Genomic DNA, 26227 nt, shown 5'->3' with positions numbered 1-26227 from the left:
CAATTTCTGCCTTTTGAAGGCCAACTTGGCCTTCTACTCCCGACTTCCCTAACTTCATTCCATCCAAAGGTAAACTTTGTAACTGAAGGGTCCTCATATTTAGGTGTTTACTGTACTCCTATGGGAGAAGGATGGACACTCTCCTCTTGTGTGATTAACTGCCTCTGAAAACCTGCTGGAGGGTCAGCTGTGGGCTGGTTCTGACTCTACAGTACACAACAACAACAACTGTACTCTATCTTGTTTTATTTGTGATTATTATGCAGTTAATGTCAAGATTAGAATGTGATCTCTGAAAGAAATTGAAGTAATGTGTAATTTCTCTTTTTTAACCTCTAGAAGTTCAGCATGGTGTCTTCTTAACAGGAAGACCTAATAATTGGAATTTAAATTTTTTTTTCCTGTAGGCTTTTTTAAAAAATTAATTTTAATGAAAGTTTACAGAGACTTAGGGTTTTCAGTCATTCATTGTTGTACTTTTCTCCATGTCCACCCCTCCCCCCAATTCACTCTTATACTTGAAAAGTAAAAGAAAAACTTTCATCGTGATGCAATCCGCCCCCCACCTCCAAGTCCACTCCACTGTGCAGCTTTCATTCTGGACTCCTGTCATAACAATAATACCCAATCATATATCCCTTTTAAACAGTTCTCTCCCTCATCTTTTTCAATGCAGTATACATCATTCATCCCCTCCTTCTCTCTATTCCCTCAACCCCAAATGTCAGTCCTGTTTTACAACAGGACTTTTTGTGACTGAGATATTTCACTCAGCATAATGTCCTCCAGGGTCACCCATTTACTTTGTGCTACTATAATATTGTAGACATATACTATTTGCATTAATATACTTCACTGGTTTTTTTTTTAATTTTAGAGAATTTGCCAAGTGTTGAACAAAGACATGCCATTCCTTTAGCATTCATTCCACAAGTATTTATTAAGTTCCTAGAATATTCCAACTGCTATGTTCTAAGGAGCACATAGCTATTACTATAGCAGCGAAAAGCACAGACATAACCTCTGAATTTACAGAGCTTACATTACTTACTTAGAGAAACAAATATTTCCATTTGATTTCTAATATGATAAAATTAAATTTTAAATTAAAAATTTTAAAGAGTAAAAACATTAGGAAGTATTTGTGGCTGACTCTGAGAAGAATGAGAATCCCAGAATATTTGATTAAGCTTAGGTGAAACCTATAATTTAACCAGGAGCCAGTCGTCAGAACAGAGGAAGGGACACTGCATGGTTCAATATTAGGAAGGGTGTCTGCTAGGGATGTATTCTGTCTCCATACATATTCAATGTGTATGCAGAACAGATCATCCAGTACCCTGTCTGTATGAGGAGGAATGTGACATCAGGATTGGTGGAAGATTCATCAACAACCCGCATTATGCAGATGACACAACCCTGCTTGCTGAAACTGAGGAGGACCTGAAGTGCTTGCTGCAGAAGGTCAAGGACTGCAGCCTTCAATATGGACTGAAGCTCAACATCAAGAAAAAAAAGATTCTCATCACTGGATCAACTGGCAGCATCAATATAGATGGTGAAAAGATTGAGATAGTTAACACTTTTAGTTTGTTTGGCTCCACAATCAACACTCTTGGTACTAGCAGCTAGAAAATCAAGAGACAAATTGCACTGGGAAAGTCAGCTGTCAGGGACCTCTCCAGAGTACTAAAGTGCAACGATGTCAGGCTGGAGACTAAGGTACGCCTGATATAGGCCATAGTCTTCACAGTTGCTTGTTATGCATCAGAGAGCTGGACAATGGCTAGGGATGATAGAAAGAGGACTGATGCCTTTGGCTGTGGTGCTGGAGAAGAGTGCTGAATATACTGAATGAGTTTTGAATATGTTGAATGGACTGCTAGAAAAACAAACAGGTTTGTCCTGGAAAGGGGGAAACTGGGCTGCTCCTTGGAGGCAAGGATTCTGAATCTTCATCTGACATACTCTGGACATGTTACAAGGAGGGATCAGTCCTTGGAGAGGGACATCAATCATGTTTGGGATGGTGGAGGGATAGCACAAGAGAGAAAGACTCTTGATGAGATGGATCTATTCAGTAATTGGGGTAATAGGGATAGGTGTGTCAGTGACAATAAGTTTGGCACAGGACAGAGTAGGGCTTAGGGCTCTTGTACATTGGGTTGCTATGAGTCACACAAGTGACTCAATAGCACATAACAACAACAACAATATAGTACATGTAAGTTTGGAGTTTTTAAATCTGAAAAATATCAAATGCATTTCAAACACAAAAATCCAAAACCAAACCAAACCAATAACATTATCAGCTTATTATTAAATAACAGGCACAACTGCACAATTATTATTATATTTCTAAGAGTAAACTGTTAGCAGGGAGCACTGTTGGCCTAGTGGCAAGAAGCTGCACTGTAATCCTGAAGGCACACAGTTCGAATTCACCAGTTGGGAGAAGGAAGGGCAATCTCTTCTCATGTGATTAACTGACTCTGAAAATCCACTGGAGGGTCAGCATGGGTTGGTTCTGACTCATTGGTTAACAACAACAACAATAAATTGTTAGCATCTATAATTATAACAGTAATGAGTTTTTATCAGACAGACTCATTGAACTGAAAACATAAGATATAGATCTAAAATAATAAAATGGAGTCAAACAAAATATATGCTTTAAAAGTTTTGACAGAGTACAATGCAGGCTTCTCAGTCTCTGTTACCCCATGAAATGATAAAGCTGTTCCTTATTATAAAATATTTTCTTAGGCAATAGACAGAAGTAAATGGTAAAAGCTCACAAAATTTTTATAGTTGTTATTAACATATACATCAATTATTTATTCATATCACAGACATTTACTAAGTGCCTACATGGATTAATAATAAAGATAAAGATATTTACAACTACCGATTACATGGCATAATAAAATCCACTGCTGTCATTTCAACATTACAGTGACCCCATGAATGGCAAAGGACACCTTGTATCACAGGGTATTCTGGGTTGTAATCTCTATAGAAACAGGTCACCAGGCCTCTCTTCCACAGTAGCTTTGAATGTGTTTAAACTGCCAGCTTTAGGTGGTGAAGTAAAGACCATTTGTGCCACTTAGTGGGTGTTTAGACACAAACACCAAATTCACTAACATCAAATTGATACCATTTAAACAGGAACAAACAACTGTCCCAGAAGGCTCTCAGGTGGACAGAGTTTTAGAGAGCAGACTCTCACATTTTTCCTGGTAGGTTTGAACCACTGACATTTTCATTAGCAGCTGAACTCCTTAATCACTGCAACACCAGGACCCCAGAAGCATACTGAACAAATGAGTAATTTACTCTTAAAAACTCTTCCTTGTTTAATTGGGGGGAGGGGGTGGCTAGGGTGAAATGTGCAACAATGACTGACATGACTGGAAACTCTAAGTCTCTGTAAACTTTCACTAAAATTAATTAAAAAAATTTTTTAAAAACCCACCAAAAAACTTCCATTTTTTTTAAAGTGTTTTTTTTAAACTCTTCCCTTTCGATGTGACTTTTTTAAAAAAAACTCATATATTTTATCTGTTTTATGATAATCCAGGGTAAAATTTGGTAAATTTGAATAGCAAAGAAGTTAAAAAAGAATAATTTTAGAAGCATATACTTAAACACATGTACTATTCAGTCAAGCATGTCTGCATACACACACACGATGTTGACTGCCTTCGAGTCAAGCACAACTCACAGCAACCCTAAGAACAAGACATCTGAAGCTTTTCTGGAACTATTGTTTCTCAAAGTTCATAGAGTTTCCAGAGGCATATTGTTTAGGAAGTGAATGTGATTCTTGCTTCCAAACCTGTCTTAAATGGGAGCTCTACCAAATACTGTCCACCATGGAAAATGGTCATGCAATTTGACACCCCAATAGCACAAGGTTCAGCATCACAGCAACCCCAGGTTACCTCAGTACAGCATATTGACAGAAGAGTGCTGTACCACTTAGAAGAATGTTCCTCCAAAATATAATAACAATTGACTTTTAAATACAAAGACTCTCCCAAGGGTCTTGTTGACTCTGAACAAGTGGCTTAAATAAAAACAAGCAAACAACCAACCAGTATAGTATGTTGTTGTTATGTGCTGCACATATAAATCAATAATATGTGTGGTCTGTGTTTATGTGTGTATAAATTCATAGTATTGTATTTTTTTTTATTTTACATTATAGCCCTAACAAGCTGCGTGAATAACAGATTAAATTAATTGGCGAAATAACTATATCTAACTGATAACTTTTTTATAAAGAAGAAAAAAGGTATGTATGAAGAACTTAACTAGGGCCTTTGTCATCTATGTAGCTGGACGTCATCAAATGAACTATGACCAATAAACTCTTCCCTATGAGCTACAGACATGAACCTGGCTCTGTCCTGTGCTATTCTTCTCATCTCTTGCATGCTCACACCCCTCACCCCAGTCTCTTTGTCAGTCCATCTTATTAGGGTCTTCCTCTCTTTCCCTGACCCTCTATTTTTCATACTGTGGGTATGTTGCTAGGATAGACCGTCATCTTAGAAAGGGACATCATGCTTGGAAAGATGGAGGGTCAGGGAAAGAGGCAGACCCTCCATGAGATGGACTGACACAGTGACTTCAGCAATGGGCTAAAATATGACAGAGATGATGAGAATGGCACAGGAGAGGCCAGGGTTCAGATCTATCGTTCACAGGGTTGCTATGAGTCCTCCTTGACTACTTGGACCTAACAACTACAGTGTGTAAAGAATAGTGCTGCCAACCCATGGATAGACTATTCAAGTCCACCAGCTGCTCTATAGAGAAAGATGGGCAAGTTCCCTCATGTGATTTATAGCCTCTGAAAATCTGCTGGACAGTCAGCTATTAGTCTGTTCTGACATGGCATGAGTATGTTTCTTAAGCTTTCCCTGGTATATTGGAACTAGTACAACATGTTGGCATATAGAGACACACTGAGATTGGATGCCTTCAGGATATAAATTTAAAATATTATCATAAACATAGTTTATTCTTTATATAGGGCTTTTGTTATCTCTAGTTAGGTTCACTCCCAAGTATCTCAATTTGTGGTTGGCTATTGTAAAGGTATTGTTTTCTTGATTTCTCTCTCTGAGTTCTCTTTGTTACTATAGAAGAAACCTACTGGTTTTTGTATATTGATCTTATATCCTGCCACTCTACTGAGGCACAAATGGAGACTTGTATACCATGTTCGTAGTAGCATTACTTACCATTGCAAGAACATGGAAACAGCCCAGATGTCCAAGCACAAATGGATGGATTAAGAAACTATGGTACATTCACATGATGGAATACTATGCAGCACGCAGGAGTAATGAGTTTGTAAATTATTACCTAACTTGGAAGGAACTGGAAAGCATTTTGCTGACTGAACTCAGTCCCACAAGGGCAAATATTGTATAAAACCATTATTGTAGAATGAGTAGGAAGATCTGGGCGGGGGGGAGGTAGGAGGAAGGGTGGAAGCAGAGGGATGAGGATGTGCGGTGGGTGGGTGGGGATTAATCATGGGGTTGTACAATTTGATGGGTGGGAGGGTGAAGGAAATTGGGAGGATTTGTTCTGGAAAAAAATGTATTCAAATTTTGTAAATACGCCAGTATAATAATAATAATAAAAATTTAAAAAATGGATATACTAGAAAACATCATGTATTTATTTATTATGTTTTTATATATAACATAACCTTAAACATTATTAAACTCTTTATTAGAACACAATACAGTTAGTTGTATTATGTCAAGCAAATTTCTTAGCATATATGTATATATCTAAAAAAATACATTGTTGGCAAAATACAAAAAAAACGAGGCAATAAGGTAAAAGTGTGAAAGGGTTTTACATAAGAGATACTATGAAAAACTACATATTTTGGAGCCAGATGCTCTGGGTTCATATCCAATTTTACTCCAGCTGGTGTGCTGTTGTTCAGAATATCCCTCTCTTTAAACTTGAGTATATCTCTAAAAATAAAGCTTTTAAAATCATACTTAGTACAAATGAAAACCTGATTAAATATTGGCCAAGGAGCTCTAGTAGTTTAATGCATACTGTGCTGGGCTGCTAAGCAAAAGGTTAATGGTTCAAATTCTCCATGTTGTCTGTCTGTAGGGGGAGGATGGGTAGTCTCCCATAAAGATTTGTGGCCTCAGAAACCCGACAGGGAGGATTGTCAAGAGTTGAAAGGACATGAGGGCATGAGGACAGTGAGTTAATATCAGTCATCATTTTTAACTTTAACTAATGTTTATTCTCAAATAAGGTGAATCTGACCCAACCTTTAAGTCTTCCTTATGTCACTTTATATGTATGTGAAAGTTGATTAATGAAAAAGGAAGAGCTTATGTAACTACGGTGCTGGTTAGAGTTACTGAACAAACTCTAGAAGGGCAAAAGAAATAACAAATCCATCTTGGGCAAAAAACTACAACCAGGATGTTCCTTAAAAGTCAGAATGACAAGCCTCTCACTTGCTTACTTTGGACACATCACCAGGAAAGATCAACTGTAAGAAAAGAACGCCAAGCTTGGTAAAGCAGAGGGACAATGACAATGAGGGAAAGAGTCAGTGACATGGTCTAACACAACAGCCTCATCAACAGACTCAGTTCAGTTATTCTTCAGATGGTGCAGGACCAGACAACACTGCCTTCAGCTGTACTGACATCACCGAGTCAGAGCCAATGGAGCTGCACCTAACAACTGCAAGGATCTAAAAACCATCCTGACCTCCATTAATTTTAAAAACCAACTTTCTAGGTAATTAATGAATATTTTACCTTGAAGCATCCACTGTCTCTATCAATAAAGTAAGAGACAGAGATGCAAAATAGAATATAACATGATCTCTTCCTTTGGAGATATAGAATAATATCATTTTGATCCCTTACGTTTATGATTATCACTATATTATCACCCAATGTAAAGTTAGCTTGACCAGCTATATGATTTTTGAGGAACAAATTAAAAATTTAATTATACTGTGAAAATAGTTGACATGTTTTCAATATACCAGCACTCTATTTCTGCCAGTGTTCTAAACATGCCATTGTTGTTGTTGTTGTGGGCCATCGAGTCACTTGTGACTCATAGCAACACTATATCCTGCTCTATCCTGTCCCCGCAGTCACTGAATCAATCCATCTCATTAAGGATCATCCTCTCTTGTGCTTTCCCTCCACCATCGCAAGCATGATGTCTCATTGCTACAGTCTTTTATTTTAAAGGGAAAGCCTGTATGTGAAACAGCCACAAGTTAAAACTGTCACATTAACATCCACATGAGGCGTATAAACTGTGGTAGAAAATACTACAGGGATGACATGGACTTTAAAAGATTCAAAAGAATGAGAAAGTGTGTCATGAATGGTGAACATATTGATAAGGAAGAGGTCAGAAGAAATGTTCTAAAAGCAAACTAATTTCCTCCAAAATGCAAAGAACTACTCCCAATAAAAATGGATTCAAGAAGAAAGTCTTCTCTTTAATCTAGAAATACAGATCTCAATTTTAAAAAAGCAGGGCTAAATTTGCAAAAGATGAGACTACAGATATTTTTGGTATATTCACACAATGGAGTACTATGCTGCATTGAAAAACAAGGAGAACTCATTCAATATTAATCAAAATGGGTGAGCTTGGAGGACATTATGCTGAGTGAAATATCTCAGTCGCAAAAGGACAAATATTGCAAGGTGCTACTGCTGTAAAATGGGACTGATATTAGGGTGGGGGTAAGACTGAGAAAAACTGTATAAATTGTGTATACTGCACTGAAACAGATGAGGGAGTGAATAATTTAAAAGCGATGTATGATAGGGTCTTATGGTTATCACAGGAGTCCACGATTAAGGTTGCATAGTGGAATGTACTTGGGGCAGTGGGAAGGGGTGTGGGGGGATTGTGTTCCAGGGAGGGAGTCTTTCTTTTACTTTTGAAAGAGAGGAGCGAACTGGGGGGGGGAGGGGGGCAGGGGGAGAGGGCTGGGCGGGTAGAGAAGTGCAGCAATGAGTGAATGGAAATACAAATTCTCTGTAAATGTTCACTAAAATTATTAAAAGAAAAAAAGTAAAGATTTTAACAAATCTGTTTTTTTTAAAAAAACCCCACAAAAAAGCCCCTAAATGTTGTGTAACACATTTGTGAGGTGCAGTGCTGTGGGGCGTAACCCACAGTGGCTCTGTGAACAGGTCTGAACCACGTCTCTTCCTGTGCCACTCTCAAAATCTCTGACACACTAAAGCTCATTCTTTCAGTCACTATGTCAATCCATCTGTTGTGATTTTTTTTTTTGCTGACCCCCTAAATTTCCAAACATGATGCCTCTCTACCCCAAGGACTGCCACAAGAAGAAACAATATGTCATGGAGAAGGTGTAGCCATAACACCCTTTGGAGGCAAACTTCCTTTCACCTACACATGGTAGCAAAAATATATACTGAGTATTTCTCTAGGTGGGTTAGGGGAAGAGATAGTCTCACCGGCTAGCCTGACTAAAGATGGCTTTCGTCTTTTAGTTACATTTCAGAAGGCAGGGCATTATCTGTGACTTAAGAGTCAGGAATGAAGAAACTTATCCCATACCTCTTTTTAGGGGTTTCTTGGTCTTCTGTTGTTTTGGGGTGTGTGTGTGTGTGTGTGTGTGTGTGTGTTTGGTTTTGTGGGTTTTTTCTCCAATGCATACAGAGAGGTACCCAAGGTATCAATTTCGTGACTTGATTGGTGAAATCAGCACAGCACAGTTATGCAAATCAAGTGTGTAACCAACAGGGCTTGTGTAATTAGCAGTGTAACTCACCTCTATCACCCACCTCCAGGAGGGAAGGAGGCACTAAGAGTGGGGCGAATTCACACTTGGGAGATCACAGGCCAGGCATGTAATCAGGGGGAGACAGCTCTTCTCACAGAAAGCCTCCAGGACGAATTATATCACACTTATACCACACTTACTACACCACGGCTGCGTTCAATGAGCAACACCAGATTTCCAGTTTTAATCTAATATTGTCTATCATTATACTGTCCTTGGATTAGTATTTTTCAAATTTATTTTATGTCAAATAACGTAAGAAAGTTCTGTTAATCTGGTTTTAACATTCTACCATTATGAAAGTGGCTGATTACAATAATCTGTTAGCCAAGTACACAATTTCTACTCTTAACTTTTTATGCATTTCACAAAATAATATTAATCTCCAAATGTGTATAAATTGCAGCAATCTCATGGTTGTTGCTATTATGTGCCATTTAGTCACCTGTGACTCTCAGAGACCCTATGTACAACAGTTCTGAAGCCTGCCCTGTCTTGAGCCAGTTTCCCTGTCTCTGACACACCAACCCCCATTACCCCAGTTCCTGTATCAATCCATCTCATCTGGGGTCTCCCTCTCCTGTGCTGTCCTTTCACCCTTCCAAGCATGATGTCCTTCTCCAGGGACTGGTCCCTCCAGGCCATATGCCCAAAGCATTTGAGACATAGAGTCAATATCCTTGCCTCCAAGGAGCAGCCTGGTTTCATCCTTTATAGGGTAAACCTGTTTGTTCTCTTGACAATCCATGGCAATACTCTTTTCCAGCACCACAACTGAAAGGCATCATTTCTTCTGTCATCTTTGGTCACTGCCAAGTTCTCTGATGCAAAGCAAGGAAATTGCAAAGGCCACAGCCGGAATCAGGTGCACCTTAGTTTCCAGACTGCTGTTCTTCAGCACTTTTGAAAGTTCTCTGAATGCAACTTTCCCCAGAGAAATCCGTCTTTTGATTTCTTGACTGCTGGTTCCGAGAGTGTTGATTGTGGAACCAAGCAAGCCGGAATTGTTAACTCCAATCTCTACTCCATTTAACATGACACTGCCAATTGCCCCAGTGGTGAGAATCTCATGGTACAAAAAACAATTTTAGTGTTAGGTTAACTGCAGGAACTTAATCTATGCAGGATTAGTGTAGAATGTGTTTTAATGGATCTGTTTTAAGATAGGAAAGATATTAAACAAGTAAGTTAAAAAGGAGACAGGGGGGAAAAGGCACCAGCCACAAGTAGATCTTCCTGGACCAGAAGCACCAAGAAACAAGGAATCGGCCCCAAAATGAACTGGGAAAAAAGCCAGCACCCCGAATTCAGAAACCTAACATTGTACGGCAATAGTATAATATGTAATATATCAGGATTATATCTGAAAGGTTAGCATTTCAAATCTACCAGCTGCTAAAAGAAGAAAGACTGTTCTTATAACTTAGGGCCAGTAAATATCTCATAAAGATTCATAGCTACTCAGTAAAGCACTAGACTGTGGGTAAACTGTCAGAAAATGAATATGTTAAAGTCACCCACATGTGGTATTTTTGTGACAGCAGCACTAGATAACTAAAACAAAACTCAAACCAGACACCAGTTCAAAGCTTCATTTCAAGAAACTTCAAGGGGGAAGGAATCTCTTAATGACTCTGAGGGTCAGACAGCTTATACTTTAAAATACACACCTGTTCAAATTCCTTGGGACATAAAATTTTCATTTTCAAATGCTCTTACTCCATTTCAAATTATTTGATCATATTTAAAATGCTAGTTCACACAGCAAATCCAGCTTTCCTATGACAAATTCCACACAAATCATCCCGTGATATTGCTCATTTGTTTAACTGTGCGTACTTTCTAGTATTCTAGTGGCTCTGTTTCCTTTTGCTTCTCCTCTGACTTAATTTTTCATCATTTGGTGTCCTATAGATAACTTTTGTAAAAAAACAGCTCATTACTCATAGGTGATAATCTTTCTTTTATGGTTCAATTTATTACTACCAACAGTTTAGCGACCTCAAGGGATAATTTGAGTTTACAACTTAAAGTACATCTTAGTGAGTCCTCTAGTGTGCAGTAGTGCAGTAAAGTTGTGTTTCACAGGGAGGTCTGCTAGCCTAGTGACAAGAAGCTGTGCGCTGCCATCCCAAAGGCGGGTGGTTCAAATCCACCAGCTGCTTCTCGGGAGAAGGATGGGGAGTCTCCTCCCATGTGATTAACTGCATCTGTAAACCTACCTGAGGCTCAGCTATGGGTCAGTTCCAACACGACGGTACACAAAACCAACAATTAAATTCCACAGTTTCTTTCATTATGTAGGAATTTATAAATTACTTCATTTTTTAAGCAAATATCCTCTGCATGGGAATCTGTACTTAGTAAAAGTCCATGGCTGAAATGAAACTTTAATGAGACATAAAGACATTCATGGCAATGTATTGTTTTTATATTTTATAAAAGTATTGATAACATATACATGTATTCAGTAATTCTTTTCAAGTATTGAAATATATACTTTACTATTTATACTTTAGTATACTATATATACTTTATTATATTACACTTTAATATTTCATTTCAGAATATGAAAGTATGTGGGAAGTATATAAAAATGCTAATTAGGAAATTATGCAACTTTCGCTTTCTCTAATTTTCTTTTAAACAAGTAAGCCATGAAGACTTCATGAAAATATTATTTCCCTACAGTATTACAATGATAAGGACACTTAAAAGGAGTAATGCAAAATCCATAAAACGCACTTATCAACATTTTTGGAGTGAAAGGAATATATTCACTTGTTAAAGTGAAAAATCTAATGAACAAACCCAATAAAAACTCTTTTTGTAGCGGTGCTCTTGTTAGGTGCCATCAAGTTGAGTGCAAACCAAAGCGACTCAGTTCACACCAGATCTGAACCGTGTATATCCTGTGCCGTCCTCATCACTTCAGACATACTGGAGTCCATCACTGTTGTCACCATGTCAATTCATCTCACTAAGGTCCTACTCTCTTTTACTGACCCTCCATCTTTCCAAGAATGATGTCCCTTTCAAAGGAATTGCTCCCAATAATGCAACCAAAGATTGTGAGAAGAAACTGTGACATCCTTGTTTCTGAGGTGTATCTGGCTGTACTTTCTCCAAGACATAGCAGTCTATGGGACATTCAGGACTCTTTTCCAACATTATGCTCATACAAAACCTACACCTAGACCAATAAGCTGTTGCCTAAACAGAACAGAGGAACACTGCACGGTTTAAGAACAAGAAAAGTGTTAGCAAGGGCTGTATCCTTTCTCCATACTGATTCAGTCTGTATGCTGAAGAAATAACTAAAAAAGCTAGACTCTTATGAGGAAGAAGGTGACATCAGGATCTGAGGAAGACTCAATAACCTTTTTTATGCAGATGACACTCTCTTGCTTGCTTAAAGTGAGGAGGACTTGACACACTTGATGCAGAAGATCAAAGATTAAAGCCTTCAATATGGATTACATCTCAAGTTCAGGAAAATAAAAATTCTCACCTTTGGGCCAATAGGCAACATCATGTTAGTAGGAGAAAAGATAGAAATATTCAATCATTTCATCTTACTTGGATCCATAATCATATTCCTTAGTACCAGCAGTCAGGATATCAAAAGATGTGTTGCCTTGGGAAAGTCTGTTGTCAGCAACCTCTTCAAAGTACTAAGGAACAATGATATCAGTTTAAAGACTACGCTGTGCCTGGTTCCGGTCATGGTATTTATTGTTTTGTAGTACGATCATGCTTCCCTTCATTTACTTCATACAAAATAAGATTACCTGAATGACGAATCTTCAGGTGACTGGCAAGGAAGAACTGAAATTATAGTCCAGTCTTCTCTTTTCCTACAGCCTCCGCTATTCTTAAATGCACTGGAATAGCTTCCAACATATACGACAGTGGTCTAGTTCTCCACCAACTGCACAACCATTGCTACGCTGCAGTCACTTTTGCAGCTACTGTGTCAATCTAGCCCTTTAATGGGCTTCATACTTTTCACAGATCCTCTACATTATTCACTATGATGTCTACTTCCAGGGAATGGTCCCTTCCCAGTAACACGTGCACAGCGCACAATATAGTCTCTCTGTATTCACTTTAAAGGAGCATTCTGACTGTAATTCTTTAAAAGCATATTTGTTTGTTCTTCTGTCAGTCCATAATATAGTTATTGCTCTTTGCCAACACCATAATTCAAAGACAACAATTCTTCTTGATTCTTCCTTATTTGTTGTCTAGATTCACATGTATATGAGGTGATGGAAAATACCATGGCTTGCACCAGGCACAACTTATTCTTCAAAGTAGTGTCTTCACCTTTAAATAACTCAAAAGAGACTGTTTGCCTTATGCATTATGCTGTTTGGTTTCTTGGCTGTTGGTTCCATAGTTATTGATTGTAGGTTTAAGTAAAATGATCCTTGACAACTTCAATCTTTTATCAGGAGGCTGTTTATTGGTCCAGTCGTGAGGATTTTTATTTCGTATAGATGTAATCTATACTGAATGCTGTGGTCTTTGATCTTAATCAGTAAGTATTTCGAGTTGTCTTTATGTTCAGCAAGCAAGGCTTTGTCATTCACATGTTGCAGATTGTTATTAAGTCTTCCTTAAACTCTGATGTCTTATTATTTCTTATACTGCCCAGTTTTTCAAGTGTTCAGTATGAGGAAAAGATACAGCTCTGATGCACACCTTTCCTAATTTTAAACCATACATATTCCTCTGGCTCAAATGATTGCCTGGTGATTGAAGTTCTGAATGAACACTGATAAGTATTCTGGAATTCCTATTCTTTGCAATATAATTATCCACCAAGCTGAATATCTTCGTATCTTCAATAGAACATGGGAATTTCTGGAATTTTCTCCTTTCAGCCAAGACCCATCTGACATGAGCAATGTTATCCTTTGTTCTAGGTTTTCTGCTGAATCTGGTGTACATTTCTGACAGGTTTTTTTTCCCTCTTTTTAAAATTTTATATTGGTTTTCTTTAAAAGTTCATATACATTTTGTTACACACTATTCTTCATTCATACTGTGTTTCATACAATCATTCCCATGCATTGTTTTATAAAATCAATCAACATTGTCCCTTGCCCATTATTACCCTGTCTTTTCACCCAAATACTTCCCGTTTCCTTCACCTCCTTCCTACCCTCACCAACTGTGCAACCCTGTAGCTTTGTCCCTACCCATCCTCACCCCTTACCTCCTTGAGTTCTCATTCATGTTTTACTAGTTATACTTCTATTTTTACAATAATGGCCTTACGCAGACTTTTCACACAGGAATAGGACATTTGGATGAGCATGAAGAAATTTTCAAAATCACTGGCAATAAGAGAGATGCAAATCAAAACCACAATGAAATATGATCTTACCCCAGTAGCAGTGGCAAAGTTTAGCAGAGGAACAAGTGATAAATGTTGGAGAGGATGTGGAGAGGTAGAAACTCCCATACACTCTTGGTGGGACTGTAAAATAGTACAACCACTCTGGCAGGCAGTTTGGAGTTTGCTCAAAAATTTGAAAATAGGACCTCCATAGGACCCAGCTATTCCACTACTAGGAATATATAACAAGGAAATTAAAATTGAGACATGGAGGGTTGTACGCTAATGTTCATAAAACAGTGTTATTCACCATCGAAAGAACATGGAAACGGCCCAAGTGTTCAACTACACTGATTGGACTGACAAATTGTGTTACGTTCACACAACGCAATACTATGCAGCACTCAGGAGCAATGATTTTGAAGAATACTACATAACTTGGGAGGGACTAGAGCATCATACTGAATGAACTAACTCGGACTCATGACACTTCCCTTTTGATATACTGCTGCCTAAAACATGAAGTGATAGTATTTCTTGGAAGTGTTTTCTTAAAAGTGACTTATTTTATCACTGAGCCACAAACCTGTGATTTTAAGCTGCTTTTACAAATTATTAATGATGTATTAAAAGTCTTGCTTTCTCATTTCTTTCTTTCTCCTTCCTCCTCTTGTTAAAATGTCATTAGATAAGTAGAAAAATTTCTTTGCTTTTTCCTTTTTAAGGCACAAGGTTTGTTCCCTCATGTTTCCTCCTTAATAGCTTGGTAGTGTCTGCATTCCTCTACTCATTTTCTACTGAAGATCAACATCCAAGTCACTCATTCTACTCTTTCCACTGTTCTCATTTTGGACCTAACCACAATCCAGAGAACATGGGAGCTATTGGTGATTCCAATAAAAATGAGATTTATGTCAGAGCAGAACAGAAAATTCACAATTCAAGTTCACAATCTAAAAAAATTGCAAGTTTCCAGGTGAGCACAGGAAGATGAAAAATGGCTACATAAATCAGACAATATTCTAAAATTTAAAATTTGAGTGTCAATGTTTTATGTTATAAGGCCTCACTTGCTACCAAGTTAAACCTGATTAATAGCTGACCCTCTAGTGGTTTTCAGAAACTGTTTTTATGTTTACTATGAATTTATTCATTTACTATAGTGAATTTATTCATTTACTATAATGAATTTTATTCTATTCGCCCTGTGAGACAGGCATGGAGCTGCCACCACAGGATTACCCGCCCTGTGAGAAAGGCACAAGAGGAGGTGGTATAGCACTGGTCTGTGCATTGCTGTACAGAGGTAACTCGTGGTTGCTGTGATGCTGAAGCCTGTGACAGTGATGTGCCAATCGTGATAATGGGCACCCATGGTGAACAGTGTTTGCTGAAGCTTCCCGACTAAATCAAGCCTGGAAGCAGGAGCGGCATCCACTTCCAAAATGGCTTGCCTCTGGAAACTCTATGTATGAACAGTGCTCAGGCTGTTCATTCATAGGGTCGCTATGAGTTGTCTACGACTTGACGGCATTAAACAACAACAACAACATAATGAATTTTAATTGTAATTTATGTTTAGATGATCAACATTACTATCAGTCGAAAGTATATTCTTCTCCTTCCCCTTGAGTGATGATTGTCTATCTTTGTATTTGACTTTATTAGCTCTTTACTGCTGTGTATCATTCATTCATTCTCATTGTCATTGCTGTGAAGCTAGAACGGACTCATCACTGACCCTCCAGCAGGTTTCCTGAGGCTATAGACTGCACAGGAGAATGGCCATCTGTCTCCAACACAGCAGCCAGTCGAGTCAAACAGCTAGCCTTTGGATTGACAGGGCAACTCCTTATACCCTGGGCCACCAGAGCTCTGCAAATTATACTGTTCACTTGAAAGTTTTCCATCTTGACTTCCTTTTAGTAGTTTGATAACAATGAGACAAGTACTGGTTAGCATCTATATAGTTTTTACCTGGAAATTCCCAGTTTTAGCCTCTGGAACCCAGAGTAGTGGTCCCCAAAACGAGGGCTTGAAGAGATTGAAATGCATGTGGAGATGTCATCCAAGCCTATCTTGCAGGCGTGGAGAGAATACATACATCAGTTCCATGAGTCAAAAACAAAGGTTGTTGTTGCTATGTGATTGTGACTTATACTGACCCTATGTACAATAGCCCTGAACCCAGCTCTATATCTAAAAAAAAAGAAAACCTTTTACAGGCCATTGAGATTAAGTAAGCTAGCAGCTGGTTTTATTTGAATGACAATGTTCTTGGAAGGAGCAGCTTACAAGAGAAATTGCATTTGCGGGTGGGGGAATCTGTTTTTATTTTTTTCCCAAGTTCATAGTGGGGATGTGAACCTGAATTTTGTGCCTTCCATCATGATATATGAAAGCACTTTAAGGCACTAGATTTTAAGATAATGTTTTTGGGAAATTCAATGTATATAAGCTTTGTAAATACTTCATGAACTCATTCTCCTTAGGAAAGGACAGCAGCTTCCCTTAGAAAATTATTCTTATGGGAAAAAATTGCTTTTGTATGTAGAACAAAGAACTTTTTGTACTACAGTGATGCCACAGATGTATCTAACATAGCTTTACTTTTCCCCGTGAAAGTGGTATGTCTATTCTGTGAGTCGCTGTCATCACAAGGTTGTGAAATTCCATGAGGTATGGACATTAAACTCTGACATACTATTTGTTCTTTTTTATAAAGCATAACTTCAGGCCCCTTTTTCTTGCTTTATTATTATTAATTATTATTTTTAAATGTTTTCTTGCTTTATGAAAATGTTTAGCCCTAAAACCCCTCTAGATGATCTATACTGTATAAAGAAAGAATTACCCTTAAAAAAAATAGAATGTGGGTCACATATGCAATTTCTAATTTTCTAGTTAGTACAGCAAAATAGGCTAATAGTACATTTTATTAAGTAAAAATAGTGTCGTTTATTTCATAGGAGCCACCAGTCATATTTTGAGCGCTTAATACCTTCAAATGGCTAATGACTACAATGTAAGACAGCATGGTCTTTGAATGATCACATTTCCCAAGATAGTAAACTAAATCAAGAATCTCCTGGTGAAATGCAGAAATTAGTGATACTATCAAAAACTAAGGGCTTCAGGACTTTTGCTCAGAGGGTCGTTATGAGTTGCACTCAACTCAAAGGCAAACAACAACAACAACAACAACAACTGATTTTTGATCAATGGGAAAAGGATAGGCAATCTCCTCCCACATGATTAACTGCCTCTGAAAACCAACCAGAGAGTCAGCAATGGGTTGGTTCCAACTTTACGGCGGACAACAACTGCAAAAACAGAAAGATTGCGGTAGTGATCCCTACCATAGACACATTTGAGCTGTTTGTTTGGCTAATGTAAGGTCAAAATGGCTCTTTGGGTGAATGCAGACTTAATGACATCGTGCTAGCAACTACAGATGCAGTTGTAGCTGCAGCACCTTTACTGGAGCATACAGACATAGCCCTTGACACCATGAGTGGAATAACTGACTCAACAATTTCATTTTACAATGGTTTTTATCAACAAAGATAGAAGCAACATTCTGAAGGACCAACATTATACTTTCAATGTTTTACTTTAAGCCTCGATCACCTCTTGGTCGTACAATGGTGTGAAGAGAACTGTTCAGCTTGACAACTCAGAGAACAGCAAGCATTGTATTGAGTGTTCCTGACATCATGCTTAAATTAGATGAGGTGAGAACGAAGCAACGAACATCCAAGATGCCTCAGTAAAATATACAAATACTAGAGAAGAGGGGATAAGATCCGTAAAACCTCAGGCTCTTGCAGTATGTGTGAAGTTCCAGGGGCCCAACAGTCTCGATACTTTAAGATGATGCTCTATCCTGAAGGATAAACTGATAGCTCTTACACATTCCACCATGAAGGCAACAAAGTCTGGTGGCCTTTTGGATTTGGGAGCAACATACCTTGCTAACATAGGAGTGTATGCTGTGTTTACATATGTAGGTACCTACAAGTCTGCCCATGGCAAGAGGGTCTAAAGGAAGAAAAGGGTCAGCAGCCTGTCACTGCTATGACAGTGGAGCACGATAAAGGCTGCCACAGAACTCTGGCCCTAAGGTCTAGCAGGTGTCATACGTTTTTGAAACTTGTACGGTAGAGAGAGATGCTGTGTAACATCTCTGGCCACAGATGCATCAGAGTGCAGCTTGCTAAGTATTCTGGAATAGAGATACGCTATCTTCTAACAACAGCAATTAACCACTGGGGGGAAAAAAACAACAGCTTTGATTTGCTATTGAACCTTGGCTAAGGCTAAGGTCATGGGACTTTAAATAACCATGTCCCCCAAAATGTCCACTGTGAACTAACTAGATGTTAACTGCTCATGAACAACTAAAAATAGAAGGCTGCACTGTAGCATTTCATTGTTAAATGACAGTAGGACCAGGGCAACTCCATCATACTTTATAAACTCGTGGCTTAGATATCCCTGATATCTGCTCCTTCTGCGTCTCACAGAGCATGCATGATGAGCAAGCAATGAGGAATGCCAACATGCGGCTTGGAACTAGACTGCATGGTTACCGGTACCGACCGTGTGAGTTCTTACAGCCCTACTTAAGGTGGCTGGACCAGAAATACAGAAGTGCGAGGATATCGTCCAAGCAGGTGAAACTTCAGATAGTACATCTAATTGTACCTTTTGCATGGAAGAGAGATAACTGAGGTACAGACACATGGAATAACCACGTGCTTAGAGACTGAGAAGAACGAAACTAGAAGCCTGGTAACGAGATGGGGGGCGGTTACATGGAAGCATCTCTTAGAATCAGTGGGACAATATGGTAAATACAGTATCCTAAATAATCTTCTATGTAAATTTCATTAGTGGAGGAGGCCCTTTGTAATCTGTACCTGTAGAGGAACTTTATAGACGGCAGCCACAGTTTTTAAATAGCTTTCCTCTCGGCTCCTATGATCAATTTGCGCTTGGGTCCACTGAGTAAGCACCAAGATAGGACTACCAAGGAGTCAGAACTGAAAAAAAGAATTAACTTAAAGAATCAAAAAGACACCATTCAGTCTAAATACAGAAAGCACGTTATCCAGCTTCAGTGTAAAAAAAAAAGAGAGAGCAAGGGGAAAATGAAACTGAACAGAAGCAGCGAGCTAAAATACTCAGCGTGACCTTTCCTTACCAACTAAGGAAGCAGAGATTTCAGCAGTTTTGCTTTAAATGAACTGGTTCTTTTCCTCATCTTTTTTACCCACTGATGATGGCTAGTAAGTTAGATTCCAGGACTTTCACCTGAACAGATGATAAAATGGATCTGAGGGGCCAAGGCTTGGAGTGTGCCAGGCTCTCTCTCTCTGTTCTTCCAGAGCCACTCTCGAACCTGCTCCACTTTCCTCTAAGCCCCTAAAATGATGACCTCTACTGCCTTCCTCAAAGACCCTCTTTACTATGGCTTCTGCTTCTTGTTGTTGTTGTTGTTGTTGTATACCATCAAGTTGGAACCAACCAACAGCTGACTCTCCCCCAGGATTCTAGAGGCAGTAATCCATGGGAGGAGACGGACCACCCTCCTCCCACGGAGCAGCTGGTGGATTCAAACTGCCTGCTTTCATGTATTGCAGCCCAGATTCTTACCCACTAGGCCACCAGAGCTTTCTTGGCTTCTGGTTAGTTTTGGCCAATTAGGAGCAGGGTTGGGAGGGCAGTATCTAACAGCAGACTGGAGGGTAAAAAAGAGTGAAATCAGGTATCCTACAATGTTAGTGGAGGCACTTATCTATTTGAAGGACAGACTTCCTGTACAACAGTTTTATGAACAACCTCACCTGTCTCTTGTCAGGGTAGCAGTCACTTTTCTCTACCCTTCTTCTCAATCTGAGGACTAGGGAGGAGACACATAGTGGTGCTATTTATGATAAGCCTCACCTTCTTCCTTTGGTTCCCCTGAATACTGCCCACATCATATCTTTAACTAGTCAGTTTGAACACGACGATGTTTACTTACCTGTGAAAATCTGTTATATCAAATTGCTAAGTCAGCATGATGGTAGTCACAGGGGCTAGGTCTTTATTTATGAAAGTCAGTATTGTAACATAGCCCACATACACTAAACCATGGTCCCAAAAGCAACACATGGCTGCAAGAACAAAATTAGATTTTTACTGTTGCACTTTTGGCACAACTTCACGCATAGATATGCTTGTGAAAAGCAGTGTGTTACATAATTTTGTTAACTTAGGAGTACTTTCCTAAACTGAGTACAGCGTTAGCTAAAGAAAGTAAGTCACTTATGTATCTTTACATTAAAGAATACGTTTTCTAAAAAACGTACAACACTTTATAATTTTCATGTTATGCTTCTAAACCAAGGAATGTTAATAGTAAACAGAACACATTGTCAAGAAACAAAACAATATACTTAAATATTTGGCTACTGTATAATTGTCTCAAAAATAATAGTTAATGTTTAAATTACTTTGACATATTTTAGATTCAAGTTGAGTACAGCTCTGGAGATTAACAAGAAAAAAGTAAAGAAAGATGATATAAGTGTTACCTTACAATCCATAGCACTCATATGCAATTTGTTGATGTCAATGAAATTATAATTTCTATTATATCTTCATATTAAAATGAAAAATTTAAAACAACATTGTGAATAAAAAGAACATAGAGAACTGGCTTTAGAGTATTCATTATTAATCTCCTGCCTTTAAGTTCCAGTTTATGGTAAATCACACTAAAAAGCCAAGTGAGTACCAGATGTTCAGATGTTCTAAGCATTGTTTTAGGTACTATATTCTGGACTGTGATTTTTAAATCAAGCTTACGCTGGATATTTTAATCAATGATAACTTATGAAGTAGAAAAGTATATTAGGCAATGTCGAATTACTGCGCAGGAGCCAGAGAAACAAAGAGTTAAATGCTGCAAACATTTTCTAAAGAGCATGATATTTGCAAAGGAGCCCTAGTGGCACCGTCGTTAAAGCTTTTGGTTATGAACTGAAATGTGAGTGCTCAATTCCATTAACTGCTTTGTGGAAGAAAGATAGGGAGTCAGCTTCAATAAAGACATTCAGCCCTGGAAATCTCATGGGTCTGTTTGACTCTGCCCAAACAATTAACTATGAGCGTACTTCAACGCAGTGGCAACGGGTTATAGGCACTATTATTTTCAGGTTTGTAACCCTGCTTGCTGAAACTGAGGAGCACCTGAAATGCTTGCTGCAGAGGGTCATGGACTGTAGCCTTCAATATGGATTGAGGCTCAATGTCAAGAAGACAAAGATTCTCACCACTGGACCAATTGGTAGCATCAGGATGGATGGCGAAGAGATTGAGATTGTTCACAGCTTTAGTTTGCTTGGCTCCATGGTCAACACTCTTGGCACCAGTAGCCAGGAAATTAAAAAAAAAAAAACAAACAAAACACATACTGCGATGGGAAAGTCTGCTGTTAGGGACCTCTCCAGTGTACTGAAGAGCAATGGTGTCACTCTGGAGACTAAAATGCATCTGATACAGGCTATGGTCTTTGCAATTATTTGTTATGCATCAAAGAGTTGGACAATGACTAAAAAGGATAGAAGGAGAATTGATGCCTTTGAGCTGTGGTGCTGGAGAAGAGTATTAAATGTACCATGGACTTCCAAGGAGACAAACAGATTCATCCTGAAGAGGGTTAAACTGGGCTGCTCCTTGGAGGCAGAGATTCTGAGGCTTTGTCTGACATACTTTGGACATGCTATAAGGAGGGACAGTTCCTTGGAGAGGGACATCATACTTGGGAGGGTGGAGGGACGGCACATAAGGGGAAGGCCCTCTATGAGGTGGATTGATTCAGTGACTGGGGTAATCGGGATGAGTGTATCGGCGACAGTGCTATTGGCACAGGACAGAGCAGGGTTTAGGGCTGTTGCACCTAGGGTCGTTATGAGTCACAAGAGAATCAACAGAACATAACAACAACAGTAGCAACATTTGATTCTCATAAGATTCCAGCCAGGGAGCACTCGTGGCCTAATGGCAAGAAGCTGTACTGCAATCCTGAAGGCACTTGGTTTGAGGTTACCAGCTGCTCTACAGGAGAAGGATGGGCAGTCTTCTCCTGTGTGATTAACTGCCTCTGAAAACCCTCTGGAGGGTCAGCTATCTGTCATTTCCTGATGGTACCTGATGTTACATAACAAGATTCCAGCCAGAACACCGAGAATCATAACTAAAGCTTTCATCACCTGTGTGGTAACTACAGCATAAAACTGTGATATTTCACTTGAACTTCAATTATCTTTGTACCATAAATTGAATTATGCCCACCAAAATAGACTATAAATCCTGATCTCTATGACTGGGATTAAAGAGCCCTGGGGGAATAGTATATAACGTTTCTGGCTCCTAATCTTTTGAGATGTAAAAAAAAAAAGATTAAACAAGCAAGTGAGAGAGATAGAGATGGAGGAGGGAAATGCTTAACCACATGGAAACTGGCCAAGAGCAGATCTTAGGACCTCCTTCAACAGTTTAAAAAGAGAAAAAGCCTTCTCTGGAATTGGCATTCTGAATTCAGACTTTTAGTCTCCTAAACTAGGAAAAAATAGGGTTTCCATTCATTCATTGTTGCATTTTTTTCCCTGTCTACCCCTCGCCCCCCAACTTGCTCTTCTTTTTGAAAACGAAAAGAAAAATTCTTTCATTGTTATACAATCCCTTGTCCCAAGCCCAACTTTCATTAAAATTAATAATAATAATAAAAACAACTAGGAAAAAAATTCCCATTTGTTCAAACCACCCACTTGTGATATTTCTATGATAGCTCTCTCCCGTTCATTACCATTGAGTCAGAACCTACTGAGTTTTCGGGGGGCTGTAAATAGTTCACCTTTCTCTCTTTGAGCACCTGGTGACGTAAAACCACTAGATAAGCTCCACCTTTGAGTTAACAGCTCAACTCACCACGGACTATGCAAAAAACTTGAAAAAACTCACACTTATTGCCTTTCAGTTGGAACCAAAATCACAGCTAACCTTCTAGCAGCTTTTCCTAGTTTGTAAAATAGCCTGAGAGGAGAATACTCATCTTTCTCATGGTGAGGAACTAGGGGATTTGAACCACTTTCCCATGGGTTGGCAGTACCACTTTCTACCCACTAGGCCACAGAGCTAGCCCAGTATAGTAGCATTAGATAACTGCCTGGATTAAACACGTGACTGTATTAATAATTATTTTTCCAAAACCGTAGAAATGTTATATAACAGCTGCTTTTCTTATCCCAGTGGCTCTACATAAGAGATTTGTCAGGCGACACTCATTCACTGTCACAAAGCATATTGCAACTCAGAGCAATGGGAAAAGACTATCAACAGCAAAGCTCCTGGTGGCTTCCCACTGCCTGAGAGGCCACTCACACGGTTTGCATCAGGTCAGTACCAGTGGACAGGATTGCTTTTTGCCACCTCTATAGCTCTGATAAGGAAATGTTATGTAATGTCTTGTAACGTTAATTCATCCAAGTAAAAATGCTGCCTAGCTTGTTTCTAGCTATATTCCAATCATGCCTTTGTATTTGTCCCTTCTAAATGAACACACTGAGCTCTCCCCTCAGAGTCAGTGAGGCTTACCAGAGTGGGTCCTGAGGTGTCCTGTGAGGGCGTCCCTTCTCCTACAGGCATAGCTGCAGAAAGGACATTTGAACGGCTTCTCTCCAGAGTGTAACTTTATGTGTCTCAGGAGGTTGCCCTTCTGAGTAAAAGAAGCTCCACACTGGTTACAGTGGAAGGGCCGCTCACCTGTGGGAAGAAAAAGAAGTGAGGAAGATACTGTGGACTATCTAAGTACAAGGTCTAATTTGTGACATAAAGTTAGACAGTTCTGTAAGTTAGAAGAATGTAGTAGATTGCATCTCCCTCTTAAGCCTTCATATATCTGTCTTCCTTGAATACTAGTTACCAATATAAAAATCTCAAGCTCTAAAAGTCAAAGTGACTGCTCCCCATCTTAATAATTTGACAGGATTCTTTTAACTGATTCAAAAGAGTAACAATATCAACAAGCAGACAACACCATTTTACAGACATTCCCAGCTGCTATACAGTCATTTTGATCCTCACGCTAACATTATTATTTGTTTTATCAATTTCAATTTACAAATGAAGTCAAAGTTCAAAGTATCAATTTATTTTACTAAAGTCACAGAAGTAGTAAGTACTCAAGAATAGAGCTTTAGGTGGTTTAACTACAAAATCTTGCTCTCTTCAATTATGGAGATGCACTCCTAACCCAAAGGTAGCTCTTCTTTGGTGGTTCAAATCCACTAGCTGCTCCAAGGGACAGCGATGGACACTCCTCCCATGAGATTCGAGTTCTCAGAAAACCCGCTGTGGGGTCAGCAATGAGTCCATTCTCACTCAGCAGCAATATATATCTCTGGGAATCAGAATATAGAGTTGGTGGTGAGGGGAGATATAATCTGATCCAACTCTTCTGCAATGCTTGGCAAAGAGGGCCAATGGAGTTAAGTGAATGAACAATGTCACGAAGTTCATTACCAGAAGGGCTCCAAATATAGCCTGGCCCTCTTGCTTCTCTTAGTCACTAAAACTGAAACTAATAGCAAGTTTTCTCATATATTCAGGGATATCCAGAGAAAATGCTTTTACCAGGCATTTCTTATATACACATTTTTGGTTGCAGAAAAAAAAGTGTCTCATGGGAATTTTATATCAATAATATTCTTATACATTTATTCAAGCCTAAATTATCATTTTAGTCTATTGTCAACAACTGGCTACCATCAGCGTCATCAAGTACAAAGAGCCATAAAATGGGCAAATGGGTCTCCTGTGATAACAGTAATCATAAAGCTAATACCACCACTTTGTGTCTTTGAAATTGAACATAGTAGAGGATATAAATTAATACAAGTAAATAATATACAGCTATCACATTAAAGGTCAAAGATGAAAGTGAAATTATGAAAAACTCATTTTGTTTATACTCAATCATTCCACTAATATCAGCTAAAGTGATTATAATTACCACAGTTTTTTACTCTGAATTGTCCTACAGATCTTTAAATGAAACAGTAAAAAATCACGGTGAGTAATGAAACTCTGATACTTAGATTTTTGCCATTTATAGAAATGCAAAGCTCAAGGATCCTTTTCTTTAATAAGAAAGCCAAGAGGCATAGAGAAAATAAACTGCCATCATGTTCAGACAGCAAGACACAGTAAATCTTGCAGTTCTGTTACAAAACATAGAAACAGAAAAATTGGTAGGACTGAAGGCATCTCAAATTTCAAAGGATTTACTTTTGTTTTAAATAGTGAGATGCATTACTAAGAAAATGTATCATTTGTGTTGGGGCTTTGTAGAGGCGTTTTCTTAAGACAGTTGAAGTTTATTTAAATCTATACAAATGTCTACACTCAGGGATTGAAAATATAGTAAACCAAAATGGCCTTTATGCTAAAATGACCTTAAACCTTTTCCAACTTATTACTTCATTTGGCAAAACTGACACTTATTATTTTTATCAGTAAACTATTATTGTTGATTGCCTGCAAGTGGAGCACAACTCATTGCGACCCTATGAACAAAAGGCCTGAAGCCCCTCTACAACTATCGACATTTATCAAAGTTCACAGAGATTCCAGAGGAATTTTATTTAGGAAGTGGATGCCACTCCTGCTTCCAAAATTAATCTTAGAAAATAAATTATTTTACTGAATATTTTTCATCATAAGTCTTATTATAGTTTTTAAAAATACATAAATAGATCTTTTTCATTATATATTCCAGACATGCATATAAAATTAACATAAATTTAACCTGACTTTGATTTTATGAAAAAATACATCAGAAATCCATAATCTTCTAAAAAAGAAAAGAATCCAATTTCTTGCCATGAAATTAGTTAAAAAAGGGAAAAACCACTCACTTCATTTAATGCCCTTTTTAAAGAGTGCAGGAAAATAGCAACATTTAAACATTAAATTAA

General features: G+C 38.4%; 1 protein-coding gene across 4 annotated transcripts in view; it reads right to left on the bottom strand.

The window, feature by feature from the left end:
* IKZF2 (IKAROS family zinc finger 2 (Helios)) overlaps positions 1-26227 on the bottom strand; it is a 186299-nt gene that overhangs the window by 20062 nt on the left and 140010 nt on the right. For all 4 annotated transcript variants that reach the window (XM_006891923.1, XM_006891922.1, XM_006891925.1 and 1 more), the window contains one exon: positions 23847-24014. In XM_006891923.1, coding sequence (XP_006891985.1) covers positions 23847-24014 — 168 coding nt within the window. The remainder of the gene's footprint in view (positions 1-23846; positions 24015-26227) is intronic.

Source organism: Elephantulus edwardii, unplaced genomic scaffold (assembly GCF_000299155.1).
Source record: "Elephantulus edwardii isolate Elephantulus edwardi_28Jun2011 unplaced genomic scaffold, EleEdw1.0 scaffold00106, whole genome shotgun sequence".
Lineage (NCBI taxonomy): Eukaryota > Metazoa > Chordata > Mammalia > Macroscelidea > Macroscelididae > Elephantulus > Elephantulus edwardii.
The sequence above is the reverse complement of the archived record's forward strand: the minus strand, read 5'-3'. Positions and strand labels throughout refer to the sequence as shown.